This window comes from Rousettus aegyptiacus, unplaced genomic scaffold (assembly GCF_014176215.1).
Source record: "Rousettus aegyptiacus isolate mRouAeg1 unplaced genomic scaffold, mRouAeg1.p scaffold_m13_p_1, whole genome shotgun sequence".
Lineage (NCBI taxonomy): Eukaryota > Metazoa > Chordata > Mammalia > Chiroptera > Pteropodidae > Rousettus > Rousettus aegyptiacus.
Genome location: NW_023416284.1, coordinates 120,901,579 through 120,914,742, shown reverse-complemented (window position 1 = coordinate 120,914,742; position 13,164 = coordinate 120,901,579). Strand labels below are relative to the sequence as shown.

General features: G+C 36.2%; 1 protein-coding gene across 3 annotated transcripts in view; it reads left to right on the top strand.

Moving 5' to 3' along the window:
- The window catches only part of COL12A1 (collagen type XII alpha 1 chain), a 109,211-nt gene that overhangs the window by 15,124 nt on the left and 80,923 nt on the right, over window positions 1–13,164 (top strand). For all 3 annotated transcript variants that reach the window (XM_016141684.2, XM_036219481.1, XM_036219479.1), the window contains 5 exons: window positions 4,986–5,276; window positions 5,488–6,090; window positions 7,199–7,471; window positions 10,276–10,548; window positions 12,163–12,435. In XM_016141684.2, the coding sequence (XP_015997170.2) occupies window positions 4,986–5,276; window positions 5,488–6,090; window positions 7,199–7,471; window positions 10,276–10,548; window positions 12,163–12,435 (1,713 nt within the window). The remainder of the gene's footprint in view (window positions 1–4,985; window positions 5,277–5,487; window positions 6,091–7,198; window positions 7,472–10,275; window positions 10,549–12,162; window positions 12,436–13,164) is intronic.

The following is a 13,164-nucleotide window of genomic DNA, read 5'->3' as shown; positions in this document are numbered from 1 at the left end:
CCATTTTGTGCATGTTGAGTGTCTGTCCATAATTATGCTATTTGGGTACTTCCTTTAGTTGTCTTACATTCTGCTTTAATTAACAATCTGAAGAGGCATTTCAACATTCTGCAACTTAAACCAATAACATCACTTTCTTTTTTAAAATTTTTATATTTTTATATTTTCAATTATAGTTGATGTACACTATCATATTAGTTTCAGGTGCACAACAGTGATTAGACATTTATATAACTGGTGAACCGATCACCCCAATAAATCTAGTAAACATCTGACACCATAATAGTTGTTATAATACTATTGATTATACGCCTTATGCTATTTTTTACATCTCTATGACTGTTTTGTGATTACCAATTTGTACCTCTAAATCCCCTTTCCCCTTCACCATCTCCCCACCCCTCAATCTGACAGCCATCAAAATGCTCTCTGTATCAATGAGTTTATTTCTGCTGTTTGTTTATTCTGTTCTCTAGATTCCACATATGGTATTTGTCTTTCTCTGTCTGACTTACTCCACTCATCACAGTATACTCTAGTCCATCCATGTTGTTGCAGATGGCAAGATTTAATTTTTTTTTATGGCTGAGTAATATTCCATTGTAATATTCCATCATATATATATATATATTCCATCGATGGACACCCAGGATGCCTCCATATCTCAACTACTGTAAATAATGCTGCAATGAACATACAGATTCACATGTCCTTTCAAAGTAGTGTTTTGGGTTTCTTCAGATAAATACCAAGAAGTGGGATTCCTAGGTCCTCCTCTGTCTCATGTTATAGCCTTTGTTTTAAAGTCTATTTTGTTTGGTATTAGTATTGCTACCTCAGCTTTTTTATGTTTACTTCCATTTTCATGAAACATCTTTTTTCATCCCTTTACTTTCAGTTTGTGTGTGTGTCTTTCAATCTGAAGTGAGTCTTTTTAGTCAGCATATGTAAGGATCTTGTGTTCATATCCATTCAGCTACCCCATCTTTTGATTGCATTTAATCCATTTACATGTAAAGTAATTATTGTTAGATATATAGTTATTGCCATTTTATTATTCATACTTTTAATCTTTTTTTTTCTTCTTCTTAAAGAAGTCCTTCTAACATTTCTTGTTACACTGGCTTGGTGATGATGAACGCCTTTAGCTTTTTCTTGTCTGCGGAGCTCTTTATCTGTCCTTTGATTCTAACTGATGCTCTGCTGGGTAGATTAATCTTGGTTGCATGTCATTACTTTGAATGTTTCGGGCCAATCCTTTCTGGCTTGTAAAGTTTCTCTTGAGAAATCAGCTGACAGTCTTATGGGAGCTCCATTGTAAGTAACCAACTGCTTTTCTCTTGCTCTTAAGGTTCTCTCTTTGTCTTTAACCTTTGGCATTTTAATAATGATGTGTTTTGGGGTGAGCTTCTTTGGGTTTATCTTGTTTGGGATGCTCTGTGTTATCTGGGCTTGTGTGTCTATTTCCTTTACCAGATTATGAAAGTTTTCTGTCATTATTTCTTGAAATAAGTTTTCAATTCCTTGCTCTCTTTCTTTTCCTTCTGGTATCCTTATGATGAGATCGTTGGTATGCTTAATGTTGTTCCAGAGGCCCCTTAAACTACCCTCATTTATTTTTTTGGATTCTTTTTTCTTGTTCTGATGGGATGTTTTCTGCTACCTTACCTTCGAAATCACTGATTTAATCCTCCTTTTCACATAATATATTGTTAATTCCTCCTAAGGTATTCTTCATTTCAGTTATTCTGTTCTTCATTTCCTATGGGTTCTTTTTTATGTTTTCTATCTCTAATTTTATGGTTTTTTTTTTTTTTTTTTTTACATCTCTTTGTTAAAGTTGTCACTGAGTTCATCTACTCTTCCCCTAAGTTCATTGAACATCCCTATAAAAAGCGTTTTGAACTTTGCATCTGGTAGATTGCTCATCTCCCTTTTGTTTAGTTCTTTTTCTGGAGCTTTACTCTGTTCTTTCATTTGGGACATGTTTCTTTGTCTTTCCAGTTTGGCTGCTTACTTGTGTTTGTTCTATGTATTAGGTAGGGCTGCTATATCTCCCAGTCTTAGAGAGTGGCCTTCTGTAGTAGATGTGCTATGGGGACCAGTAGCACAGTCTTCTTGGTCACCCGTGTCAGGTGATCTAGATATGTCCCTTGTTTGGGTTTTGTGTGCCCTCCTGTTGTAGTTGAGCCTTGGTTGCTGTTTGTTCATCAATGGGAGGGATTGATCCTAAGCCTAATCGATTGTGATGACTATTCATGACCAGTGGAGGAGCCACGCTGTACAGGGGCTGACTTTACAGAGCAGGATTCGCTTTAGCAGGGCTCTGGTGCCTGCCCTGTCTCTCCTTTGGGTGTTTTGTCTTCAAATATGACCTTGGGTGGTGCTCTGGCTCAGACCAAGCCAGCCACCAGGCATGCCCTGCCTGAAGCCACCTGGCATGAGCCACCAAGCAACCTGCAGATAGCTGCCACCAACACTGGAGTTAGAAGTGCTTCAAGAGGTCAAGCCACAAACCGAGGCCAGCTGCTCCTAGTGCTGGGCTTGGGGCTGCTTGGCAAGAAATATGGGGCACGCAGAGGCCAGATGCTGCTTGTTTAAGTTTCGTGAACCTTAGAGATTTTAGGAAAGCTTGGAGAATGAGCCAAGACAGGCCATTTGTATGGAAAATTCACTGGAGGCAGCTTGAGTGGGCCTGCATGTTGGGAGGGGCAGAGTCTTAGGGAATCACCAGGGTGGGGTGACTAGTGTTAGCTACATTACCAGAGACCTAGATATAGAGACCAACTGGGTCCGCAGGCTGGGACGGGGAGGGCTCAACAAGGGAACAATGCCCTCTGCCAGCACTTCTGTCTGGAAAAAAGCTGCCCCTCCAGCCCTTTCCCTGAAGCCGGACAACTTAGTTCTTCTCCGTGTGTCCCTGGCATCTTTTGAGCTGATGCTCCAGAGCTGGAGCTCAGAACAAGTGAATCTGTCAGTGAGTAAGTCCATTAAGAGGAATGTCTATGACTTCAGGCATCCTTTGTCTCACTCAGCCACAATCTCTGCTGGTTTTCACAGCCAGAAGTTCTGGGGACCTCTCTTTCTGGTACCAGAACCCTGGGCTGGGGAGCCTGTTGTGGGGCTGGGACCCCTTGCTCTTCTGGGGTGCCCTCCATAGCTGAGAAATTTCTCCCAATTCTCAACTGCTACACACGGATGTGGGACCAGCCTGTTTCACATCTCTGCCCTTCCTGCTAGTCTCAAGGTGGCCTCTTCTATGTGTCCAGTTGTAGGACTTCAGTTTAGATGATTCCCAATAATGGCTATTCTGTAGTTTAGTTGTAATTTTGATGTGATTGTGAGAGAAGGCAAGCACGGCATTTACCTACTCTGCCATCTTGACCAAAAGCAAACACTTTCTATTAAATGGTGAAGAAAAAGGATTTTCAATCATCATACTCTGTATAATGTTTTCAAAGCTTTTAAGAATATTTTAAACTCAATTTTATCCTCATACGTCTGAAAAATTTTCCAATTTTTATCAGTTATTGCTTCTAAATATGTGGGAGAAAGAAAAGACATTTCAGGAGACATTTCATAAGCACCCATTTGGCTGTTAAAAAGTCATAATTTCCATGATTGTTTTCCTCTTAGCCTGAGAATTGACAAGTGATTAAAGATTACATCTTCAATCACATAAACTTTTTAATCTCCAAACCCAAAGTATTTTGGCAGTGTTTATTGGCCCTAATTCTGTCTCAGAACTCATCATTGCTTCATGGGCTTTGAATCTTTTTCCTTGCTTTACTGCCTAATGTCTGACTTTTTGTTGGGTATTATAAAAAATATATCCCTCATTTCACTCTTCTCCAGTTATCTTCTTATTATCTTCTCATTACTCAATCTTTTAAAGCATTCTAATTCTTCATCTTCACTGGGGTGCATGTACAAGGGGATGCCAAACTTTTATGCTGCCAGTGTTTGAACTCCCTCTCTATGGGGTGTGGGGCTGCTTCGCAGTTGTTGACTTTCTTCATGGCTTTCTCTCTTTTGCTGGCTTTTGCACTCGGCTTCTGTTCCTGTACTGTCTCCAAATCACTCAAAAGGTTTGGCCAAACTTCCACCTGGCACATTTGTTGCTTCCCTTCAACTACTTCTTTAGATATTATCTTGATGCACCATATCTGATGGCCTCTTTCTGGAGACGATGAGTAAACTCGTACTTGTTTTATCATCCATGTCTTGCAGGCTGAAATAAAAATTTAGAACTATGTCTTCTGGGAAAATGATTCCATTTACATGTAAAATTTTGGAGATTTATTTTGAAATATTTTAAAATACTTTGTTTTCTGTTAAGTACATGACTATGTTCTACACTGAGTAAAGGTAGAAATTTTTTAGATTTCATTATTGCACATCGTAAAGCACTTTCACTTCTCTTTTGGTGATGTTATGAACATTGTTGAAATCTTTTTCTTATCTTGAAGTAAAAGGGAATAAAATTATTTAAAATTATAAAATCCTGTCATTTTGTAATTGCCGAACTCTCTATCGTTCTTAGCATAGAAGTCATTTAAACATTTAAATAGTCATTGTATTTTTATTTTTATAGTGTTATTAAAAGAGAAAAATTTTCTAAAGAATTGGGTAAATCATTGATTTAACAAATATTTACCAAGTGCTTACTTTGGTATCTGAGAATAAAAGCAATGAGTAAAATAACAAAACCATAGTGGAAATCTTTAGCCCAGAGAAGAATTAGGCATCATGTGTCTTATTACTAATTTCTTTCAAGGTCTTTCTTTTCCCCTACGCTTCTTAGCTCACTGACTAAAATTCTTGCCTCGAGTCTCTTTTGGTTTAATAGATAGAAGTAGAAGTGTAAGACTAGGGTTTGGCAACTTGTCCTTATCTATTCATGATCGATGGGCCAAACTTAAAGACCTAATTAACGTGGTTGCATCTCAGTGTCTTTAATCCCTGTTCTGCTTGTTACTTTTTAGTTATTGAACCTCCCTCAAATTTGATTGCCACGGAAGTTTCATCAAAATATGTTAAGCTGAGTTGGACTCCATCTCCTAGCCCAGTGACTGGCTATAAAATCCTTCTTACGCCAATGACTACTGGAAGCCGACAGCATGCTCTGAGTGTGGGGCCTCAGACAACTACGCTCAGTGTTCGTGACCTCTCAGCAGATACAGAATACCAGATCAGTGTTTCCGCCATGAAGGGATTGACGTCTAGTGAACCTGTTTCAATAATGGAGAAGACACAACCAATGAAAGTTCAAGTGGGTAAGTTAATAGGTGATTTATTGCATTTGGAATATGGGAAGGTCCATTTGATAGTGTGTTGTACTGGTTCAGATTTAGTTAAAAATATATATATTTGCAATAGTTTTCTTTCTTTCTTAAAGAAGCATGCTTACTAAGAAAACCAGATAGCTATATTTTAATGATTAATTCATATTTATTGAACTTTAATGGGTTTTCTTTCCTTTTACAGAATGCTCACGTGGTGTGGATATAAAAGCCGATATTGTGTTTTTGGTTGATGGTTCCTATAGCATCGGGATTGCCAACTTTGTTAAAGTTAGAGCCTTTTTGGAAGTTCTCATAAAAAGTTTTGAGATTTCACCAAATAGGGTACAGATAAGTCTTGTCCAGTACAGCCGGGATCCTCATACTGAGTTTACTTTGGAAAAATTCACCAAAGTTGAAGATATAATTGAGGCAATAAACACCTTCCCCTACAGAGGAGGATCTACAAACACTGGAAAAGCAATGACTTATGTCAGAGAGAAAATATTTGTGCCTAGCAAGGGCTCAAGAAGCAATGTACCAAAGGTCATGATTCTTATCACTGACGGGAAATCTTCAGATGCTTTCAGAGATCCTGCTATAAAACTAAGGAATTCAGATGTTGAAATCTTTGCAGTTGGTGTGAAAGATGCTGTTCGCTCAGAATTAGAAGCTATTGCCTCTCCTCCTGCTGAGACACATGTGTTCACAGTGGAAGATTTTGATGCTTTTCAGAGGATATCTTTTGAACTCACACAGTCTATCTGCCTTAGAATTGAGCAAGAATTGGCAGCTATAAAGAAGAAAGGTCAGTAGTCTTTGTAGAGTAAAAGTTCTCTCTTTTTGAACAAAGACTTTTTGGTTCTAAAATTGTGGATAATACCCTTCTTCAATTTATATATATATATAGGAAAAGGTAACTTCTATGTTATTGAAAACTATTAAACTTAATTTATTTAGCTCTGAGATATGACTTCCTCCCAGCCATTTATACTTTATAGAATCATGAGAGGTTTTTGATACTAGATCTTCAAGCAGCTTTATCACACCTATTTGTCATACCCAAGTGAATAACCATTCACTGAGTGTCTACTATGTTAGATGTTGAGCTAGGCCCTTTGAATCAAAGGCAGTTAGACCATAATCCTGGACCTTTGAATTCTCATATGCATTCTCTTTCTGGCACTTTTTTTGGGTATCATTTTTGGACATCTGGAATTCCCTACACCTCTTTTTTTATTTGTCTAAGTTCTTTTTTTCGACATTCAGTTACACATCTCATCTCTTTCATCAAGACTTCCTTAATTGTCCTGATGCTATAACACGTCACTTTCAGTCATTTGGCATTCATATGTACTGCTTTGTTCTATTAATAACTTCATATTCTTTTGTCTCTCCAATTCCATCGTATGTCCCCTGACGACAGGCTGTGTGCCTTAAACATCATCTCTTGCTACATTTAATACATATTCTTTTTTTAGGAAAAATTTTTAAATTATACTTTGAAATATTGGTCTACCACCAAAGGTTACTATGCTATTGTCAGGGATGGATGGGAGCATTTCGATAATTCATTTTAGATCTGTTACTATTTAAAATCCCAGTCGTAGGCAGGACCATTTCATTATTGCTTTGTTGTAAGAAGCTCAAATTTCAAATTCAATTTTAATTAGTCACTTAAAAGACATAACTTAATATTATGAATGATCAAGACAAATGATTAGGAACTTCCTGTAGGGCTGTGAGAAGCCTTCCTTCTTTCGATGGTCATGTGTGGAATATTTACTCAGTATGTGGGTCTCAGTGACCACTCCCCCAAATGACTATAAGCCATTTCAGAAACATGTAGTTATTAAGTATATTTTTGTTTTATAGATCTAAAAATGTTAAACTATGTCCTTCTTTCTTAAAAATAGCTTATGTGCCTCCAAGAGATCTTAGTTTTTCCGAGGTGACTTCTTACAGTTTCAAAACCAACTGGTCACCCGCTGGAGAAAATGTTTTTTCCTACCACATCACCTACAAGGAAGCTAGTGGGGATGACCAGGTCACGGTGGTGGAGCCAGCGTCGAGCACCAGTGTTGTTCTCAACAACCTGAAACCAGAGACATTATACTTGGTCAATGTGACTGCAGAGTATGAGGATGGCTTCAGCATGCCCTTAGCTGGAGAGGAGACCACCGAAGAAGGTGCGCTGGGGTTTCTGTCATTGTTTTCCAAAAATTATGAGTTTATTGTAGAACAAAGTTACCATTTGAAATAACCATCTACTTTATAGTTCAGAATTGTGAATCCTTTGTAAGATTCAGCATCTTTAAAATACAGCTGTTCATAAATCTTTTTAAAAAGAGAAAAAACTTTTAAGTATAAACCTTAGATTTCTTTGATGAATTTGAGTTTAAGGGACATAGAGAACTGTTAATTATGGAATTAACTCTTGAAATGCTACTTATCCAGAATTTTCTGTCCCACATTTCAACAGTCTCATGTTCCAACACTTCTGATGTCGCCTTACTTTATCTATGGAGCTAATGACAAATATGTATTACCAAATGTTTTCTGTTTAATCGTGGTAAAATATACATAACATAAGATTTAAAACAGAGAAGAACAATTGATATCTCTTGTAATATTGACTATATTTATCTTAAAGAAGAATTGTCTGGTCTTAGTCCTTCTAACCATTTTAACCATTTTAAGTGTATATTTTAGTAGTATTTAGTGCATTCATAACGTTGTGCTGTCATTACTAGATCCATCTCCAAAACATTTTTATCTTGGAAAACTGAAACTCTATACCCATTAAATAATAACTCTCCATTTTGCCATTTCCCTAGGTCTCTGGCAATCACCTTTCTACTTTCTATCTCTATGAAACTGACTACTCTAGGTACCTTATATGAGTAGAATAATACAGTATTGGTCCTTTTGCGAGTGGCTTATTTCATTTAGCATAATGTCCTCCAGGTTCATCCATGTCATAGTATGTGTCAGAAAATTTTTTTTTCTTATGACTGAATGATACTATATTGTACAAATTTGCTATTGTAAATAATAATGCGAAGTACATGGGTGTACAAATTTTTTCTAAATATTTAAGCAGTAATTTTTTAGATGTGTACTTTTTACTTAATAGAGTTGAAAATTTTCTGATCCATTTCACTATATTTGACATTTAAAAGGTACTGATGAAGCTGGCTTGGAGGACTAAAATCAGACAATTCCTCTTTAAGATAAAGTCAATATTTCAAGAGATGTCAATTGTTTTTCTCTGTTTTTACTGCGGATAGGAGAAGAGGCTGAAATAGCACTGTGAGGAATGTAAGATATTTACAAAGAAGTCTTTGCTGACAGAGAAGGCACATATTGGCATACCTTGCTGATAAAGGCTAGAGAATCATTTTCCTCTGAAAGATTTTTCAGATAAGATTGGTTTTTTTCTTTGTGCATGGTTTAGGTATATTTCTACTTGAAGATGAAGATAAGCAAATAACTAAATGGCCTAAGGTGTCTTCTTGTCTTATGATTTTTGTGATTGTGTCACAGAGAAGTCTGTCCTTAGATAATTCTCATTTTCTGATGACTTCTCTTTAATGTCCACATTGCTGCTTCATGAGCCAAGCTCTTTTCCTTCAGCACTTTGGGATGGGGATGTGAATGTGTCTCAAGAAGAAGTTTAAGTCTAAAAGGTTTTTGAGTAGAGGTAACTACATTCATATAGACTCTAGTTTTGGGTCATTAAGCTACAACTATAGAATTTGGTAATGGCTTTCCAATTCTCATTGTCTGTAGTGAAATCTGAGATTTATCTTTTTTTTTTATCAATAAGGAAGTTTCTGATCCTATACCTTCATTAAACTAATAATTATTGAGCTCCTGCCATGTGTCAGGTATTATGATAAATGTTTTTAATGGATAATGTCATTTAACTACTTCAGTAATCCCTTAAGTAGTCACATTTTTATTGTGGGATAATCTGAGGCTCAAAATCACACATATATTAAGCTTCAGAGCCAGTAACAAACCCATCAATTTATCTGCCTCATTTATTTTGACTAATTCAGTTTTTCCTTGTCATATGAAATGAATGATGGGTACAAGTCTGCCAACTGCCATTTATCTATTTTTGGGGGAGATATAGTTCCTTTCTCCCTGGAGTGATCTGTTGATGTGTTGTATATTTAGGTAAACTTTAGGTGTATGTGAGGTGCATGTAGGCATCTTGCACTGTGATTTCATCCCAGTGAAAGGTTATTGAGAAGACAATAACCTTTAGTTAATTTCCTCAATGTATTATCCATATGGACAATATACTTGTTAAATAAATAGGTCATTTAAACATGGTTACTAACCACAAACCCAAAATTTTGGGTTTCTTCAAAAATTTCATTTAAAACTGTGAGTCTGTGGATGTTACCCATATTGCAATTTAACCTCAAGATTTATATCTAACTAGCATTCATCAAATACCTATAATATATTTGGTCCAGCTCATAGACTGTCTAATTATCTCCAAGTCAAATGACTGCATAGATAAAAAGTTAGTTGTAGGACTGACTGGATAATAGTTCATTCAAGTAGGTACATATGGTAGACCTGGGTGTTAGGTATTATTTTCTTACTCTCTAAAAACAAATCTAGTAAGAGTAAAAGCCTTGGTTATTTATATCTGAAGAAGAAAATTGTTTTTCTTCTGGAGTTTTATGTCAGTGTGAATTAACCATTTAATAGAGTACTTATGATTCTAAAAGTTTGCTATTACATACCTATTTATTTGATTAAAAATGATCAATATTTTGTCTCTTTCTGGATATTTTGTTTTTTTGCTGTTTCAGAATCTAGTTAATATCTGGCTAAATGGATGCAATAAACAAGATGTTTGCCAATAGACTGCTCATGGGTTTGCTTAGAGAAATACTATAATTTAGTGATCAAAAGTTAGTTTTGTGCTTTTCATATAAAAATGACCAACTTTTTTTTTTTTTAATTTCAGTAAAAGGAGCACCTCGAAACCTAAAAGTGACAGATGAGACTACAGATAGCTTTAAAATTACCTGGACTCAAGCTCCAGGGAGAGTTTTAAGGTACCGAATTATATATAAACCAGTTGCTGGTGGAGAAAGCAAAGAAGTTACTAACCCAGCCAATCAGAGGAGGAGAACACTGGAGAACCTGACTCCAGACACAAAATATGAAGTCTCTGTAATTCCTGAATATTTCTCAGGACCTGGCTCTCCATTGACTGGAAATGCAGCTACTGAAGAAGGTAGAGGAAATATGCTGATGATATGATAACAGCCGAAATCTTAGATTGTAGGGGAGACTTTGGACAGCTGTCCAGATGCTACAAGCCCTAAGATGCTTGGTTTCAATTATCTGAGTATTTTAGACTGTAGTCATTTTAGACTTGAATTACTCAAATTTTTGACTTACTCCCGATGGTATTTATTTGTCTTAATATAACTTGAATGCTATGGTATGATCAAAATATCTTTTAAATATATTATTAAATATTCTAATATAAATTTAAGGATGTTTAAGAATTAAAACTCAAAATGCTATGCAACAGATTATATATTACTTCTTCAGGAAGATTTTAAAATAGTAAACTTTTTATATTTAAATAATATGGTTAGGCTCCCAGGAGAGAGTCCGATCTTTGTGGCAAATTATTAATATTTAATGTTATTCACTGAGAGAAATTAAAGCATTCATAATTTTTATTTTATTCCTGATTTTTAAAGTGAAAAAAATAATAACATATTAGCAATAATGAACAGTTATTGAGCACCTATTTGTGTCAGGTTCTGTTCAAAGAGCTTTTCATATAGTATTTCATTGAATCCCTGCACAGAATCTATGCAGTTATTATTATTATTCCAGTTTTACTAAGAAATTGAGGCTTAGGAAACTAAACAATAACTCAGGCACATGTTGCTACTAAATGGTGAATCTGAGTTTGTGGATTGTATTGGCCTCGCGCAGACACTCACAAGGAACATCCATTCTAGCTACACCTGCATTGCTACTTCCCACCTGGTGTAATCTGGCTAATTAGCTCTTCCTGCACAGACACTTTCTCCTTCTACCTGTTTTCTCCCTTTGCTCTTGCCTTTGGGAAGTTACTACTTCTCTTTTTCTCTTTCTCATTGGGGATCTAGGGCTCTTTGTGTTGGGCACCATAAAAAGACCCAATGACTCTTCATCTTTCCCTTTTCTGAAGCAAAAGTGGCTGGCTGTTGTATGCCCAGCAGAGAGTGTCATAGGGTTGGGTGCCTTGAGACCCTTCAGAGATGGCATGGCCACTCTACCAGAAAAGTCACGAAATGCCAAATATCACAGTTGCAAAGGAACGTGCAGCCCAAGTTTTACACAAAGGCTGGGCCTCTCTTACATATTTTTTTCCCAGGGACAGCATTATTTTTATCATTTATCATTTTTATCATATCAGCATATTTCTTGGCCATTACATTTAGATGTTTTATAGCATTATGGCAACAAACCCTTTTTTATCGAAGATTTCTTAGAGGAGTTAAAATCTTCATTGTGATATTAATCAAGGTATGCACATTTTACGGTGTTTTGTTCTGCTTTTAGAGAAAACCTTGTAGATTTTTACATGACACATTCTATTATGAAAGATTTTAACTGTGTAAACACGGAAGAGGAACTGGATGCTTTTCGCTTTGTTTCTTCTAACAAATAAGGCCAATTTAGAAATGCTTAAACTCTGTTGGCTTGTCAACAGTGACAAATGCCATAACCTCACCCAGGATATCAGTTTGATTCCACACACACACATATGCATATAAAGCAATGAAGTGTTTTTCAAATAATTTTGTTAAATAATGTGTTTTGATTTTTTTTTTTTTTCATGAAGTTAGAGGGAACCCAAGAGACTTAAAAGTCTCTGATCCCACGACATCCACTATGAAATTATCTTGGAGTGGAGCACCAGGAAAAGTGAAACAATATCTTGTCACATATACACCAGTGGCAGGAGGTGAAACACAAGAGGTCACTGTGAGAGGAGATACAACCAATACCGTGCTGAGAGGATTAAACGAAGGGACACAATATACCTTGTCTGTGACAGCATTATATGCATCTGGGGCTGGAGATGCCCTTTTTGGAGAAGGAATGACACTTGAAGGTAATTACTGTCATATTTTATAGGAATCCTTGAACTTGTTTGTGACTGCATTTAGGGAGCACATTTAGCAATGTGCAATCCTTTCTCTTAAAAGAAATTTGTACTGACAAATAAGTAACCATAAAGCTACCTCTTATTCAGATATGTAGAATTCAAACAACTGAAAATTTTAACTCAATTAGGGAAAAGTGTATTAGGGAGCTGAATGCAAAATAAGGCCCTAAAAATACATCTGGAATGCCATGGTTTGTTAAATGGAGAATAAGTGTGTGACACTCAGAATGGGAAGGAACTTTGGGAACCATCTGTGGACAGATGAAGAGGGTTTGCATTGTCCAAGGTAGTTCAGCTGCTTCTATCACCCAGGAAGAGACAGGAACCCTATTTGTGACTCTCAGTTCTTTTCATTCACCATGCAGAAAATACTCATAATAGCTTGAGAAATATGAGAATCCAAGTTTCTGTTTGTTTTCCAAACGACCTCCAAAATTCAGTTCCATTTTAGAAGTTCAGAGTTAATGCAGTATTTAGTAAGAACCATCAATAAGACTTTCCTTGGTTCTCTAGAGTTCATTGTCAGAGCCTTCATATCTTTTAGGATTATTTGAAATATAATGGCGGCTTAGAGTTAACTCACCACAGCTACGAAGAAAGTCATGAAGAAAGAAAATACTAATTTGAATAAGAATAGAATATAGTGTTAAAAAGAAATATCAGTGGATGGTTACA